This window comes from Poecilia latipinna, unplaced genomic scaffold, assembly GCF_001443285.1.
Source record: "Poecilia latipinna isolate Pla-1442-1.1 unplaced genomic scaffold, P_latipinna-1.0 Scaffold1250, whole genome shotgun sequence".
NCBI lineage: Eukaryota > Metazoa > Chordata > Actinopteri > Cyprinodontiformes > Poeciliidae > Poecilia > Poecilia latipinna.
Window position 1 is genome coordinate 271,063 of NW_015113866.1, and position 17,472 is coordinate 288,534.

The window sequence follows — 17,472 nt, forward strand, 5'->3', positions numbered from 1 at the left end:
AACTTCTGAAATGATTGCCTGAGAGTTCAGTAAAGAAGTCCTATGCATGTGTTATAAATCTAACATTAAAATTTACATTTGACAGAATGCTTACATTCAATCAAAAGTTACTTCAACAAAATATTAGCGTTTCAGTCAGCATGCTGGTGCACCATCGTTATTGCATATTTGTTGCATTTTTTTTTCTCTAGAAGTTTAGTTCTGTTTCAGTTCATTTGTGGAGGGTATATGATTCAGTGAAGTTGCCAAAGTTTTTTTTAAATGATTCCTCATGTTTTTATTTTATTATATCAGCTGTAAATTACAGTTCCTGTTGGCCAGTAAGGGCCAGTTAGATGCTCAACTTTAGCATGTGTGGATATTAAAAAATAATAGCCTCTCTGTTCATGATGAGCTTTTGTAACAAACTGAGAAGCTTAATAACATAGGAATGATGCATTAAGGGATTAAGCAACTGCCTGGTTTTCTTTCCCCCAAATTAAACAATTCGGTAACACTTTATTTGAAGAGGGGTGAATAAGACTGACATGACACTGTCATAAACATGACATAACACCTGTCATGAACATCAGTAAGCCTTCATGAATATTTATGACTGTTGTCATAAAGCGTCATTTGGTAAATTATGACACTTTTAATACAAAGTTGACATTATTCAAAATGTCTTTATGACAACTTGACATTAACCAAGAAATCATTACTGATATAAATTTGTTATAAAAGTATTACTGATTGCACTTTAAAATTAGGTATCTTTATGTTATTAAAGGTAAAGTTTAAACAGTAATGATTTCCTGGTTAATGTCAAGTTGCCATAACAAAGACATTTTGAATAATGTCAACTTTGTATTAAAAGTGTCAATTTACCGAATGACGCTTTATGACAACAGTCATAAATATTCATGAAGACTTATTCATGTTCATGACAGGTGTTATGTCATGTTTATGACAGTGTCATGTCAGTCTTATTCACCCCCCTTCAAATAAATGTTACCAACAATTCCTTATTTCTATCATAAGTCCGGTGATTAGAGCAAATTGTCTACCTGCTGGTGGTGCGAGTGAAGAAGGGTCTGTCGTTGACTGAGGGGACAGACTCGTCCATGAGCGGATAGGACTTGATGAAGGTCAGGGTCTCATCTGGGAAAGTGGTGGAGGACTTGTAGGTGGCTGCAGAACCTTCGCCTGCACAGCTGCCTGGCCTGTACGATAAGAGTAAAAAAAAAAAGAGAGAAGAAAACAAGACATAAATCCCGTTCAACAAGCACAGATGCAGAAACACTTGCAAGCCATTTGTTTTTCCACGACGAGCAGGCGGGCAGAACAGGTGTCTTATGTGCGCGTTTTATTATTTTATATTTTCCACAAGACGTATAAGCAGAATAATAACAGCAGCTGCAAAAACTCTTTTGTCAAACACACAAAAACATGCTGGAGGAAAGTGACAGTTTGCAGTTTAAAGACGCATCGCTCACCTCGGCTTTGGGACTTGTTCTTCTAGAACAGGTGTCCATGCTGACTCACTGTTTCTCTGCTCCTTGAATTTTCCATTAAAGGCTTTCTCTATGTCGTCCATGTAGAAGCCGCAGACTGCCGAGCCGGTGATGCTGCCCCAGGAGAAGGAGATATTCTTAATTAAAATGATTTAATTTCACCGCACCTGTATGTATAACTGAGGTTTAATCAAAGTAAGATCCTGGATATATCTGTTTACAATATCCATATACAGTCAGACTAAATACTGCTAAGAAACTAAATGCATATTGGGAGAAAGTTGAGGTTTTAGAAATTCTGTGCATTTAAACCACTGCATTCATCTTTCTGCTGAGGATCCATAATTATGCATAGGCCTATAATTTTAGAGACGGCCTCAAATGTTAAAACCTGACTTGATGTCCCAACCATATATAGCACCCTATAAAGATGTGCAAAACTTGTTAAGACAGATTCATCTTTTATTGCAGTAGCTTACCGTTACACTCAAGAACATGAATTCATCGTGGGGAAAAATCTCATGTTAAGGGAAATAAGAAATAATTGGTTCTAACAAACTATCTGCACAAATAATATATTAATAATCATTTTGAAAAATGCAACTGAAGCATTTTTGTAATTTCTAGTATCTCTTCACCAGTGTTCAAATAAATCAGTCATTTAACCATTACAAAAGTACCTTTAAACACATTTATTTTTTATTTTATTTATTTATTTGCTTTTTTGTGGTGTGAATGGTCCATTTTTTAAAATTCCTCTTAACTAGACTGTAATGTTGGTAAGTTTTACACTTTGTTAGACAATACAAATCACTTCTATTATTTTCCCAGAAACACCAGGGCATTTTAAACCAAACATTAGTGGTCGTTCTCAGACAACTGAAAAATGGTAGTCACTAGCTCTTTTATTGATATGATTCAAATCATATGACCAAAGCAGCACTTAGAAAGCAAAGTCCTTATTTACAAATCTAATCCAATAAATTTATTCAGATTTTGAGTTTCATTTGATTTTATCAGACAAAATTAAACTTTATTCAAAGGCTTTTTCAGCCTCCACATACAAATTTAAAAAAAAAATAAAAAAACTTCTGGGGTGAGATGAAGGTAAAAGTGCATAAGAGACGATCTAGAAAGGTTGTGCAAAGAGAAAATCCATCTTTCTGTATATTCCAACTTTGCTGAATGTTTCTGGTAAAACTGTGTTGCAAGTATGAAGTATGAAATGAAGGGAGGCAAATAACTGTGGCATGATGGGAGATTAAATAAAAAGAAAAAAAAAAAGTTCTGGTATGAAATTTGCCCAGGACTAAGGTAGTTTACTCAAAATAATTGTGAAAGATACAAACACTGTATCTGACTGAGATACTGGAGAAATTGTTTGTATGAGCAGCATCCATGTGAAGTAATGACATGATCATTTAATCAGATAAAGAAACCAGAGCTGTTTGAATGACTGATCGCACCATAAGGTCATCACTGATGCAGGACAGACACAGTTATGTGTTTTAAATTGAAGATGTGAATTGAGATGGACACAAACAACCTTTAAATGATTAAGCAATGATAATTATGATTAAAAGGATGCTGCAGTGGACCAGAAAATGCTAGATTACCCTTAGTATTGTACATTTCTTTAACATTCTCCTGGTCATACAACAACAGTACATGATCTGTACATCAATGCTGTGACCTTGCATGAAAAAGATTTAGGTGTTTGCTTAACACAGTCACATCCAGATAATCTTCTTTATCCCCACCTGTTTGCTTGTGTGGTAAAAACTCCTAGGACTGCAGGCCGGTGATTTATCTGGAGGACATTGGTCAGCGACTGCAGAACGTCAAAGTAAAAGAAAGAATCTCCAGGAACGGAGCAGTTCAGCCGGGCTTTCAGGAAAGATGTCCAGTACCGTTCCAGGACCCGCGGGGAACCCCCGTTGTCATTCTTACACACTCGTGCAACCCTGGAGAAAACAACCTGAAGAGACAGGAGCAGAAAAATCCTTAACCTCTATCAGATGATTTAAAAGCCAACACACTCAGGAAGAGCCAACGAGAAACAGAGGATATGTTTGCATGACAAGCGAGGCTGTTGTTGGCGTTTATTCTGCTTAGAAAGAAAGCTGTTGATTCCGCTCACCTTGCCGAGGGTGGTGTACTCCACTGCAATCTCGCTGAAGAAAAAGTATACATAGTTCCCGTACTCAATGGCGTGAAGAAAATGGGGTTCTAAAGATGGAGAAAAAGGCACATCATAAAACACAGTTTGAGTTATGACTTACTTCAAATGCAGCTCGGCTTCATGAGCAGCCTGAGAGTGAATGTGGTAAACACAGGGCTCAAAGAAATCTTCCTCGATGTGAAATTGCAAATTTGCATATTGGGAAAGAGGCAGAAGAACAAACAGTCAACAGAAAACTATTGTACCAAAACAGCACAGATGGTCCAGGATCAACGGTCACACAGATTACATTATAATCAGCTCCAGTTAGAAAAGCATCAACCTTGTACAGAACGTTTTCCAAACTCATTAATATTCAAGCTCCACCAAAGTCTCCCCCAAAAATTTATTTTGGTCAAATTTTGTTTTAGACTTTGCAAAATAACGGAAGTTCAAAAACAATAGTCAAAAGAAGATGAAATGGTTCCTTATGGACATTGTTTTTTAAAGAGGATGCAATATTTGTGTGGTTAAAGCTCACAGATACTGCACTGAGTCAACCTACTGGATCCAGTCAGGTGTGGAGATTAGCTTTCCTAAATATAAATGAATTTGGATGTTGGTGTGGAGCCATTTGCATCCAGGACAATCAAAGGAGTGGATGCACTGTGTAAGGCATCTGTGTATCCCTACACAGCTGTTGCATCTAACAGCCATAAATCTGTACAATAACAAAGTTAGGGCAGATTTTCATTACATTTCCAGCCACCAACAGAAGTTGTGACTTACTTCAAATACAGCTCAGCTGCATGAGCAGCCTGAGAGTGAATGTTGTAAACACAGGGCACCAAACCTGGACTGGTGCTTATTAACCACAATAAAGACAACAATGCATGAGGTGCCAGAGCAGCAACAAGTGGTGCAACTTGTCTTAATTATCAGATGTTATTCATTTATCTTTAACCGTTTAGTTCTTCCAAGCCAGTGCTTTTAGACAGAAGTAATGCCACTGTTTTGAAGTACTATTACTGTGAAAAATGAACAAATTATTTAGACTTTATTTTTAAATGCATTAAATGTGTTTTATTTAGAGGGCTGATTGTACTGTGGACCCCAGTCTATTGCAGGTCAGTACTCATGGATTTATTTGTAGGTTTCTCCGTCAAAAGTAACTTTAAATTGTTTGCAGAAAATCCACCGATTTGCAGACTTTTTCATAGAGCATTATTTAAAATATCTGAAAGAAAAAAAACATGTAGGGACGTTGAATTACACAAGCACAATACTACTTGACATGTTATTCACTGGCATTTTGATCCATTTTCCTTTTTGCCGTTTGGTTGTGCTCTATGAGTAGAAACAAGGAAGACCATGGATGTTAGCTTTTGTGGTAGGGCTAAGATGATTTGCACTGTGTATTAATGCATATTACAGTAAATTTGATACATAAACTATTAAAATACACATAAATGTTTTAAAGTTGGTCTCAGGTAATTGCAGATTGTAGTGGCAGTGGCCTATAAATCCTGTGAATACCGGGAATCCACTCTACTTATATCACTATTATTAATGAAAATGGTAAAATAAGTTGGTAAATTTATTCATAGTCTCCAACTGAGTTGTCTTGGAAACTAGGACCAAATGGTAGGAATAAAGCATGCAGATAAGATGACAATATTCAGCCTTATTCCATTTTAATAAGTGAAATGTACAATAAGTTCTCCTTTTAGATAAAATAGGCAGCGTACTTTACATTCTGTGCTTTTATTCATGTTCAGACAGGCAAATTCTAAGAGCTATGAATGTGCTTCAAATATTATACAAGTACAAATGAAGAAGTAGAAAATTAATCAGAATAATCTAGAAAATAACATCCAGACATCTCATCCAAGGCAAGTCATTTTTATCAAAGCTTCTTGAACCTGGTTCCACGAAACAGATTAATGAGCAGCAAAAAAACCTCGGTCAGTCCTGGAAATTATTTACAGATTTGGACTGATAATGTTGACAAATGGAACAAATGGAATGTGACTGGGTCATTTCACAGCAGCCTAAAAATCACATCTGGATGATTACCTCGGAGCCACTTGGAGTCGTATTTGACTGTACGCAGAACAGGACTACTTTCTCCCAGACTTCTGTAAATGACTGCATCGCTCGCCAAGAAGTCAGTCATTGTTGCAGAGTAGAAGTCACCACCTGAAGGACACAGAAAATAAAAAAAAAAGCAGAGACTGAGATGCACTGTTGGGGAGCACAATTACAAAAGAGAACCTGCTTGGCTTTAAATGTGTGTTTTGATCAGAGATGGCTGCTGATGTTCTTTAAAAGGAGGCTGAGTAGAGCAGATGTAGGCGAACATGCCAGCCTGAATAGCAGTAAGTGTGAACTTTGCTCAGATGTCAGTGGAAACCTGGCAGCTTTAGAGCGCTGCCTTGGCTCTCGCTTCTTTCCCGACTTTGACCCCAGCATGTTCAGGGTGTATCAGCTTTCTTTACTGCTAACTTTAGCAAAGAGACTGTAAATCCAACCACAAATAAGAATCGTAAAGAGGAAACTATAAATTATCTCTGCTGAAGAGCCAAACGTTGAAACTAAAATAACACTCTTAACCACACAAACCGTCAACGATGTATTCTACTCGTCTTCGTCAACATGTACTTTAAATTAAACTTCATATTTTGTTTCTTATTGTTTTATAAAGTCAATTTAATAAGAGTGACAAGATTTCCAGATAAAAAATGTTGCATTTTGTAACCTTAAAAGAAATTTGTCTTGCTTTGCACAATCCAAAAACTCTAAGGGATACATCCTTTTCATCACTTACTGATTATTTATTGGTGAAAAACGAAAAAATTTAACAGGTTGACTGAAATATCCATTCAGAAAACCAGCCATTGTATTTTCTTTAAACTGTGTTCATTAACACTCAATTTAAAAATTTCAGCCCATTTTTAGTCTAAAGAATTAAGCATCATTCTAGCGACTAATCACATATAAATTGTAAAATTATACATTTATTGGAGAATTATTAAAGCATAGTTTAGCTATGAAGCATTTGATTTTTATTTTGTAAAAGCAGAGAAATGGGTTATTTCTCTGACATATTAGGTATTTAAACCATCTTAGGTTTGGCTCTATTCAAACACTGCAGTACACAAAGAAGCTAAACCTGGAACTAAATATTTAACACTGATTTCATGTCCTTTAAAAACAAAACAAAACATAAAATACCTTCTTTAAGGCAGAAATGATGTTAGTATTACTAGTAGTAGAAGCCATAACATTAGTTCAAAGGTTTTCTTAGACTGCCATACATTTTAGGTGTTTGTTGGGTTTCCTTCATATGACATATGTCATTTTCACACGAAAATGACATATGCCTCAAGAAATACATGTTGCAAGTCATAGAAATACTCTCCTTTCTTTATTTCACATTAAAAATCTATGAGGCATTCAGTACTGCATGGCCGAGAGTGAGAGCAGCCTGTTTCTCACAGGATGGGCGACTGAACTTGGTTCAGACTCAAAATATCCTCAAGCTAAATTTCAGAATAGTAGCTGAAAGGTTCTATAAACTTTACACATCGTCATCGAAGTTCAGATTCTGGGAGCAAATCCAAGGTTTCTGTATTTCCAAAATGTAGGAAGTATAGGGAGGAAAACTTAATACCTTCAGTGTGACAGTAGGCGTTTTGTTCTTAGCCTGACCTGTGCAATTAAAATGCACTGAAACCAAACAGGAGCAGTGGTTGTTTATTCTATGAAGGTATTTTGAATTCACTGAAATTAATGCCCACTTTGGACCACTGACCTGCGAAAAGGCCGACATTAGACTGGCGGGATTCGAAGGGACATCGAGCCTGTCCCACTACCTCCTCGCCCTCCTGCTCCAGGGTCGACATCTTCAACACAGAGAAAGCTTAATTAATCAATCAGTCAAGTTATCTGCATAGCACATTTCAGGAGCAAGGCAGTTCCAGCTGCTTTACATAGTCAAAATTGAAATTGACAAAGTTATAATGAGACCACATACAAAGTTTTAGGTCTGGGGGACAAAAGCGAACATCAGCACAGCTCTGCATTGTGGCTGCAGCACTGATGGCAAAGAATCAATTTGTCCTGTATATCAAAAATCTGAAAGAAATGTGGTAAAACGTGTAGCTGAATATAAAGGATGAGTACTAAATCAATCTGCAGTAGTAAAAGGCAAAACATGCACCATAAAGATTAGTTTTATTTGATGCATTATATGTGGGTCGTTTCCATAAAAGCAGTGTGTGCAGGTCCCGCTGCTCAGGCAGACAGGCCAGTTTATCTCCCGGCCGCAGATATTAAGCTGCTATTTTCCAACCTGCTGTTAACAAGGTTGTAAACTTCAAATACGACAATGCATGAAACCCAGCAGTGTGTGTGTTTGTGGGCTGTGAAAGCTAAAGGAACACAGAGCTGGTTGAACGCCCTTTGTGGCAGGAAGGTGACACAAATATACACATACTGCACATTAGTAGCCCATTAACACGTTGCGTTAGTAGTCATGTAAATCTGATTGACACATTTGTGTAATTACTGCTCTATTGTTATTCTTTCTGCAGATTAAAATAATTAATTGAGGTTCTATAGAATACAAAGGTTATGCATTCAATATTTATAAAACAAAACCAGGACTGTGGAAAAAATAAAATAAAATAAAGCTAATAAAAAGTGGATGGGCATTGTGAATAGTGATGTTTAAATTTGGTGCAAATCATAACTTGGATCTGATAAAGACACATTTTAGGTCACTGTTTTAGTATTTTATCATTATATGTAATTAGCATTAGTTTAACTCAAACCAGTTCTGCTGTTAGGACCTCAAAATAAAACATTTGACATCTATGCGCTGGATAAACACCAACAACATTGTGAACCAGACTTAAAAATATATGAAATACAAGACAAGATCTTCACCTTCATCTCTGTACAGCTTTAAGAATTCCAACTGCATTGCAAGTTTGACTTGTTTTGATGAAAAAAAAGAAAAGAACATACTGCACTATTTCCAATTTTATTGTACTCTGCTCCACTGAAGCATCAAAGGCAAACTTTGATTGGATTTGTTGAGGTTTTCACAAAACCATGTTTCAAAGTTGCAGAAATGAAACAAAATGTATACCACAGATTTCCAAATGCTTGATTCCAATGTTCAGGATGTAGCAACAGTTAAAGGGCAATTGCTCACAACTGCAGCAATATCTGGTTTGTCCTCTGCAGAGCAGCTTTACTGAAGACGGTGAAGGTCAAGGTGCTGGTGTCTAAATCTTTAAGTCTAATCTAACAAACTGCTGCTATTTGAGTGTTCATGCTAAGACAAAGGCAGGATCTTGCAAAAACATTTATACACTTTGAACTTCACCAATTTTTTCCACATTCCCACATCAAATTTCAAGATACTTGGGATCAAACTCAGAGTGGGAGAAACTCTCACTGCCCCCAGTTACAATTTGTAAGGCTGATTAGGTGTTTCAATATGTTGCTATTGAAACACCCAGCACCTTAATGCTGCTCCTCGCATGAGCAGCATTAAGGTCTGGTGGAAACATGTTTATTTTATAAGAAACACTTCTATAGGTGCATTAATATAAGCACTGCTTTAATGGTAAAGTAAAAGAATATGGTTTCAAAGTTGTTCAGAAAGTGTGGTGTGCACTTCGGGACAACTGCACTCTGCAGAGCTAATTATAACCATTGATGTGTTCCACAAAATAAAGTCTAGCAATATTTAGAAAGTTAAGAGAAATATTTCAATAAAGACAGAAAGTTCTGCAGTTTACACTCCAACCTACTGTTTTTGAAGGGATTTTTCCTTTGTATTGAAACAGGGATCAACTGTATTACACAGACTTCACAACGACTCAGAGTTTAGTTAAATAAAAATACATTCAGAAATTAGAAGTGATAGTTCTGCACATTTGTGAAGACACCGCAGGGTCATTAGACACAGCACAGAGGAAGACAGACGGTTGTAACGCTTTAAGATTTTGTTTCATCATTAATGCATGCTGACGACAGCCTTTCTGCTGTCTACACACCAGCTGTCTCAGCAGCCTGGGCAGCAAAGCTGCCTATTCATAGACAGGCATCCACTCATGTCTTTCACAGCCACACAAAACTGATTCAATCCCCCACTCTCCTGCACATGTTTTTTCCGTGCAGTTTCAGGAACAGATTCCTTGTTATGATTTATATTTCTTCCCTCCTTCTCCAGCAGTCTGAACAGCCATCTCTCCTCCTTTTTCAGACGAGGGAAACAGATGAGAGGTGCGAGGCGAGGGGATGTTTTGGTAAAGCTGTAAATCAGCCGCTCCTTTTTATAAAGGGAGAGTCTGTGGCAGGAAGATGATAACGTGTGAATATAGGTCGAAACGCAGCCCTTTAAACATTTTACATCAACTTCTCTGCAGGACCGCTGGCACATCTGAGCCAGAGTTTGATTTTGGAGAACATTCAGGTAATGTCAGCCTGTGGAGAAGCTCTGCTTACTTTATAATCCCTCAGACTGCTCCGGGAATTGGATCAAAACTATGAAATGTTGACACTATGACCTCAAAAACATGTAGAAAAAGTGGTAGCTTAAAAAAAAACACCTTCTTTAAAAAGTTTAAAGATTAATATTGACTAATTTGGAAAGTCTGTAACACATAAGTAAATGGGTAGACGTTATTTACATGATGTGCTGTGAAAGAGTTAAAACAACCTGTGTAAAACTGAGGGAGAGTTTTTTCCACTGAAGCAGATTCGGTGCTAACCAGGTCTGGCTCTGGAGCCAGTTCTTACCTTGTACTAAAGAAACTGCAAAAAGCTGGAGTGGTTTTCCATGACAGTCAGCTTGAGCTACTTTATCACATCACTAAAAATTTATTTTAATCCTTCGTAGTATTATGAAAACTTTATCTATGCACACCGTTTATATCAGTATTGCTTTAAGCTAATGTCTCAATATCACCAGCTTAGTTTCTAAATGCTGATCTAAGCAACCTTTGGGATTTATCAGCACACTTAGACGTCTCAAAATTTGATCTCCTGCCTCAGTGTTTCACTGGAGCACTACAAACCGGGTCCAGAGTACAACCAGTTTAAAGAAGGATTTATTTACACACACAGAGTTTACAAATGAGCTCACAAACTGTAGATTCAGCTGTAAAAAGTGATTCTGAGTGCTTGTCTGTGTGGTGCATTGACCAGAAATTATACAGTATTAACTTCCCAGTGATCCCCTTAAACTCTACTGAGTCAATTCATCACATTTTCTATTTTTTTTCTTTGTTTATATATATATATATATATATATATATATATATATATTTTTTTTTTTAATTTTTGCAATTCTAATTTTAAGATTAGGAATTTCCTAAAGGTTACCTGTTTAGACCAAGGCTAACAACTGTGTGGTTGCTGCATAGAAATAAACAGAAGACATAATAGTCTGGACAAACCTCTCCTATCAAAACCTGTCTGTGCTTTATTATATTTGGTTTTTTATATGTGGCTCTGTTATAAGTTAAATGGTAAATTGTTTATATATATTGTTCAAACATTAATAAAAAATATCAAGAATATGGTCAGGGCTGAAGCAGAGTAAACATCAAGTGGAAAAAGAGACGTTTTTAGCACTATGTGTCCAAATGGATCTCAAGGGTCGTAAGTGTGATTTTTGCTGGGAGGACACTGGAGGGTTAAACGAAGGAGAACATGAAACAGTGAGTGTGTTTTCTTTCGATGCCAATGCAACATCATGAAGCTAAGTGTTTTTAGTGTTTTTGTTTCAAATTAGGCCATTAAAAATAATTTAGCTTGGCAGTGTTCATGGATCTCTCATATTTATTGGTTTTGGTCCATATGTTTTCATCAAACTCTGATGAACCAGTTCCCAGGAACAGTGTAAAGATTTAAATGGCCTTGCACTGCCAGAGTCACTATTTATGGCAAAGGAAAACCAAAGAACAGAATCTTAGAAACTGTCAAAGAAACAGCAGTAGCTGCACACCAGCTGTAAACCATTACCTATATGAGATTAGGAAGATATCACAATTATGTTAACGGGTGCCGTTCTGCATATTTTCAACAATATGTGCAACGCCACCCTCAAACCTCAGTAGATGAGGCAAACTGTTTACTTTAAGCAGGGGTCCCCAAACTACGGCCCGCGGGCCGGATCCGGCCCGCCACGTCATTTTGTCTGGCCCCCTGAACAAAGCCCGATCCGGCCCGCCTGCTCATACCAGAGAGCATTCAGTGTTTTTTCATATATTGTATTTTCCGGTTTATATGTGGATTTTTCTTCAACCACCAGGGGGCTTTTGAGCAAATGTGAAACTTACTTTCCCTCAATGGAATATATACTCGTCAGTCACCGTTTCACTCACGGTTTTTTCCATTTGCATTCTGGGTAAAAATCTATCCAAAAGTGTCGTCGCGTCCTCTCCCCCCCCCCCGTCGACAAGAATTTCTTTGTTTTTTTTTACTGCAAAAACTAAGACCGGCCCCCGACCACAGAAAGGAACAGCTATGTGGCCCTCGCAGGAAAAAGTTTGGGGACCCCTGACTTTAAGAATTGCTGAGATATGAGTGTACGACTATTTATCAAGAAAATGTTACAATCCATCTCACTTTAGGCTTTCATTCAATTTGTGGCATTTATTGAACAAGTCTCCCTTTATCCCATGACTTCAGCATTTACAGCTGGGTTGTCTCAGAGCCAACCTTAAGGCACAAGGTCTTTTTATTTACTCTTCCACAGCCTGTGGGCTTGATAGCTCATGGAATATCGCTGCAAGCTATACTCAGATTAATAGAGAGTGCTTGGAGACAAATCTTCAAAAGATGAAGATGAAAGACAAGCAAAGGTAGCTTTGTTACACCTGGAGACATGGGGCTGCAGATGGATCTCCAATGTATGAATATAGAGAATATTTTGAGAATGAGAACTTAACATAACTATTTATCCAAAAATATTTATTTTTGCAATTCATATGCATTATAGAGTGTGTTTTATATATAAATAGTAGGTAGAGATGACATATTTAGTGAAGAGAGGTTCAGCAAACAAGTTATGATTTAATATTCAAGAAGAGACAAATCCACAGGACATAATCATGCACAAAAATCCTGATTCTGTACATAGCTCAGTTTGTAAGTTATTGTTTGAGACAGTGTTGGCATGATTAAAGCTTTCCATTCAAAGTAAAATATGACCGTCTCAGGATTTATATTCTTCACACAACAGTTGTAATAAAAAGGGTTTACAGTGTATGCTAAGAAAGTTTCAGCTGTTGCATATACATGTATTTTAACCATTGCATTAGTTCATATATTTCTTTTTTTATTTATTTATTTCATATTAGTTTCACACAAACTCTTCTTCAGTATTATTAGGTACGTACAAAAACGCTTAAGTCTCACTTATGTTTCAATCGATTATGATTTTCTGACAAGCTAGGAGCAGTTTGAAAAACAATTTTAAATCATTAGGTGTTGAAGTAGAAACAAAACACCTACATGGTGGGCATAAATCAATTAATGTATGTTAACGTTGGTGAGAAACTTTCCATGGCAAATGTTTCCTCAACCCAATATAAAGTTGATTAGTGTCACACAAACTATTCGCCTGTGCCTTTGATTCACTCGTGCAAGCTGGAAAAAAAAAAACAAAACAAAAAAAAAAAAACAACCTTATATTGGGTACCATAACATTACTATCCACTGTGAAATTCCATATTTTTAGATAATTTTATCAACAAAACATTTTCATTCCAGTGAACTTCTCATCTTCCTGGTAAAGCCACTGAAAGCTGGAGGAAGTAAAGATTCTCACCACCTCTAACACTTTAAACCGGGAAAATCCACTGAGGATGTGGGAGAATTAAATTTGAACTGGGAGTTTGTTGAGTTTTTCTTTTTTTTGCGGTTTTTTTTTTGTTTTTCAGTCTCCTTTGCACAGTCAGATTTACTGTGTATCATGTGTTGTACTCCCTCTTCTAATGCTCCGGCATGAATCATGGTCCAGACGAGTGATGTCACCTCCAAGGCCACGTCATGCTGGATTTCATTCAACAAAAATCAAACCGTAGGAGTTTTTCACAGGGAACTCATCTAGGGATGGTCTCAAATTAATGCAAATTCATTTCATCTAACCAGCAGCATCTGTGGTTTATTACAGGCATCATCACTGGTAAATAAAGCTGAGGTGAAACTGGCACAAACTTGCTTTTCCCACTCCTACTTTTTTCTGCTTCTTCCTTTCCCACCCTCAGCTTCATTGTGCCAGAGGTGTTAAAGGAGCAACCATCAGCGTATTCTGTGTTCTGTCAACAGATTGCTTCTCCCTGTGTCTTGTTGAGCCAACATATTTTTCACAAACATAAAATACAAAACGTCAGCTGACCATGTAAAACATAAATATGACACTCACAGTGAGTGCTGTGTGCTCAGTGCTGACCTGCTGCTAATATCGAAATAACCGCTTGATCATTTTGTTCAGCTAAAAACATCTGATGCTTCATCTATGCCAACAAGAAAGTCTGTTGATGCTAACACTTGAGAACAGTTTCTCTGTATAAGTGCAGAATTTGTGTTGGAATCCTTCCTGTAAATACATTAAATCAGTTGTTTTATATGCACACCGTCAGTGTGAGCTCACAGCTGTTTGGAGGCTGAAGTGCTGACTGACAGAGTTTCTTTCAAGATGACAAATTCTGCAAAGACCGTGGGTCGACCTCACTTTGTAGCAGCTTCTGTGGGTGTCATTTCACAGGAGATTTATTATAACATTAGCTTTTGTTGCTCAGGTCTCCCAAACTATCAAGATGTCCTCAGTAAAGTGGGAGAATGTTCAAGCTGTCTAATCTGATTATAACAATAAAAACCTTCCTAGTTCCCTTTTGAGCATTACAGAGATTTTTCTATAAGCTAATGTTAATATAATGTGTCAACAGACTTCCACTAAGCAGCCTTTGGATTGCAAATTGTATGAATACCTTTAAAACTATGATAGACAGGCAGGTAACGTTATGGTGAAATCAGTCAATGGTGAAATCTTTAAATGTACAGAATTAATTACACTTAGAGAGAAGATTGTAATTAGAATAATTTTATAATGACATTTAATAAAATATGGCATTTCATTTATTAGATTAAAATGTTACATTGGACCAATTAAAAATCACATGATGTATTTGTGACCCCCAGCTTTACCTGCCTCAGTTTCAAACTTGTCCTTGACAAAGACGCTCAAACTGGGTGAGCAACTATTTCCCAGCTAATTTCAAGATAGATAAATATGTAATAACCATTATTACAGAGGAAGGTGATGAGATCTCTACCATAACAACAAAAAAAAAAAAAAAACATGTCAGATTGCAAAGCCATACAGTGTTACTGAGAAACAAGGCCTTCAATATGTCTACCATGTTTGGTTTTTTTAATAATGTATTACTCTATTTTTCATTACCTCCTCAATGTCCCAGAAGAGCCTTGGAACAAACTTTTAGGCACAGCTGAACAACCTTACCATCATTACAGTTAATTTCTTAAGTGATACTGCCTCAAGCTTAAAGCAACGTTGAATCTTTAATAGATTATAAAACAAGTTGGCACAGAAGAAAGGAAACTGACTTTATACTTTTATGTCCCTGATATGGAAAATGCATTTTGCTACTTACTGCTGGGTTAGTGAATTAATGTTAATTGCATCTGCAGTGTGGATTTATAGTTTTGCTCTAAGCTCCATGTTTTGCTTTTGCAATTCTGGTTTTCCAAACATGGCAGCAATTGGTGGAAAAGACCTGCTTGTGAAACAACTTTTGCATTTTTAAGGTCTTTATTTAAATATATACAACTGAATAATATCTTTTTTTGCTTTGTTTTAACAGTGTTTACTCTAAAATAAGAAAACAAACCATATTTTCATAGAGACTTAAGGAGCCCACCAGCTTTTTCCTGTTTATGTATCTAAAAGTAATTGGGTCGCTGGCACCACATGGAGATTTGCGTTGCATCGGCCACAGAGATGCACAAAAGTAAGCGCTGTGGTTTACAAGTGATTTGTAACTTCTCATTTGAATGCAACAGGGCACTTTGATTAAATCACTTTTTTTAGGCTGTAAGCTAGAGATGATCAAAAGAAATCCTGCTTCTTTAAAAGCACTTGAACAGCCAACATACATCCAAAGCTGACACTTTTTAAGAGCAAATATTATCCAAATCAACTTTTTTGCAGATAAACTGTGTAAATTGGTTCTTAAGTGTGCTATCTTTATATGTTTGTGCACACTGTGATGTGTCTGTGTATATTTGCTTAAATCTGCAGTATTTTGCCAAAAAGCAGTCTCCGTGCTGCCTTCTTTGGGTTGAATGTTGGCTACTGCAGGTGATTTTTCCTCCCGGTTAAAACTCTGCAGCTCGGTTGACGTCTACATCAAGGCAAGGTTATGCTTTCATAGAGGGGTTAATTATCTACTTTGTGAAGCATCTTTCTTTCACTTAACTATCAAATAAAGGCCAGGAGAGCCAAAAAAATTGCTTTGAACATGAATATGTAATATGTAGTATTCTCTACACAAAAAGTTCAAACAGATATAATAAAAATGCTTCTGAATCTTCATCCAAAACTGTCAAAACTTGCTTGTCTGATTCACTGTTTACTAAAGGAAATTGATCAACATCAACCTCGCTGCTAAAAGTTATGTGTCAATAGTAGGTTTGTACCAATGCTTATATTATTGAGTTGTCTAGAGGAAGTTTATACTCTATTATCCAGCTGTGTTGTTGTAACTTTACATTTGGACGGAAATGAACCCGTCGTATCCGTCTGTGACCCGAACACACAAGTTATATGTTGAATAATGGTATTTTCACATAAAGGCAGGGTGACACTAATGTGGCAAAAGTGTGTCATTTCCATTTAAAAAGAGGAGAAAAACAAATAACACAGTGCAACTGAGAGCATGCAAGGACACCACCACAAACACAGCGTCTCATTATGGCCCCAAAAGATCACTTATCTGTAACTGAGGCCAGCAGTCGGCACACAGCGGTGCAGTAACCTACCTTATAGTTACGGCAGGTGGGATTGAAGGCATTGGTGCCACAGGCAAACAGAGTCTCGTCATTGCGTGGAACCAGCACTTTGATGTAGTTGTAACATTCATCCTGTCAGGAGGGGATAAGCTCAGTGTTACTGCAAAGCAATAAAATCAAATTAGGTTTTAGCAAGTTCCTGCAAGACACAAACAACTTTACTGCTTAACAGCACATTATTCTAATCTTTAGATTTCTTAGTGCAAACCGTCACTGTGCTGAAAACAGACATGGGCCAAGGAGGGCCGCAGGAGAAATCAGACCAACAGCACAAGTAGAGAGATGAAAATATATTTCTCTAGATCATGACACTCACGCTGTTCTTCCCTCTCACAGTGCACTTCGCCACATCCTTCGTCTTCCAAGTCAGTTTCTGGAAAACAACAAGACAGCCAACTGTCAGCTTCGAAGACGAGACTCTTTCTCACCATCTCAGCTTCCGTCGCTCCCAGTCGTTCAAGTGCCATTACGAGACCGCTGTGATAAAAATCTCATTAATTTCAATAAAACTGTTGTGGGAGAAAAACAAACAGGGAAGTATCAGGGACCCCCGCAGCGCCTGAGCGGCTCATCAGTGGGCATCCAAACACTGTGGCTCCTCAGAGATAAAAATCACTCGGAGATAAGAGCGAATCCGTGAGGCTGCGCATACAAGAGGAACAAAAGACTGAAAAAAAAAAGGAAGCTCAGATCACTTTACAG

The 17,472-nt window shown here is 37.2% G+C and overlaps 1 protein-coding gene across 3 annotated transcripts in view; it reads right to left on the minus strand.

Annotated features, from left to right (window-relative positions):
- The window catches only part of sema6cb (semaphorin 6Cb), a 111,459-nt gene that overhangs the window by 45,343 nt on the left and 48,644 nt on the right, over positions 1–17,472 (minus strand). For all 3 annotated transcript variants that reach the window (XM_015054419.1, XM_015054418.1, XM_015054417.1), the window contains exons 6-13: positions 17,087–17,143; positions 16,741–16,842; positions 7,469–7,559; positions 5,731–5,853; positions 3,634–3,722; positions 3,254–3,471; positions 1,476–1,607; positions 1,047–1,202 (exon numbers count right to left, since the gene is read on the minus strand). In XM_015054419.1, the coding sequence (XP_014909905.1) occupies positions 1,047–1,202; positions 1,476–1,607; positions 3,254–3,471; positions 3,634–3,722; positions 5,731–5,853; positions 7,469–7,559; positions 16,741–16,842; positions 17,087–17,143 (968 nt within the window). The remainder of the gene's footprint in view (positions 1–1,046; positions 1,203–1,475; positions 1,608–3,253; positions 3,472–3,633; positions 3,723–5,730; positions 5,854–7,468; positions 7,560–16,740; positions 16,843–17,086; positions 17,144–17,472) is intronic.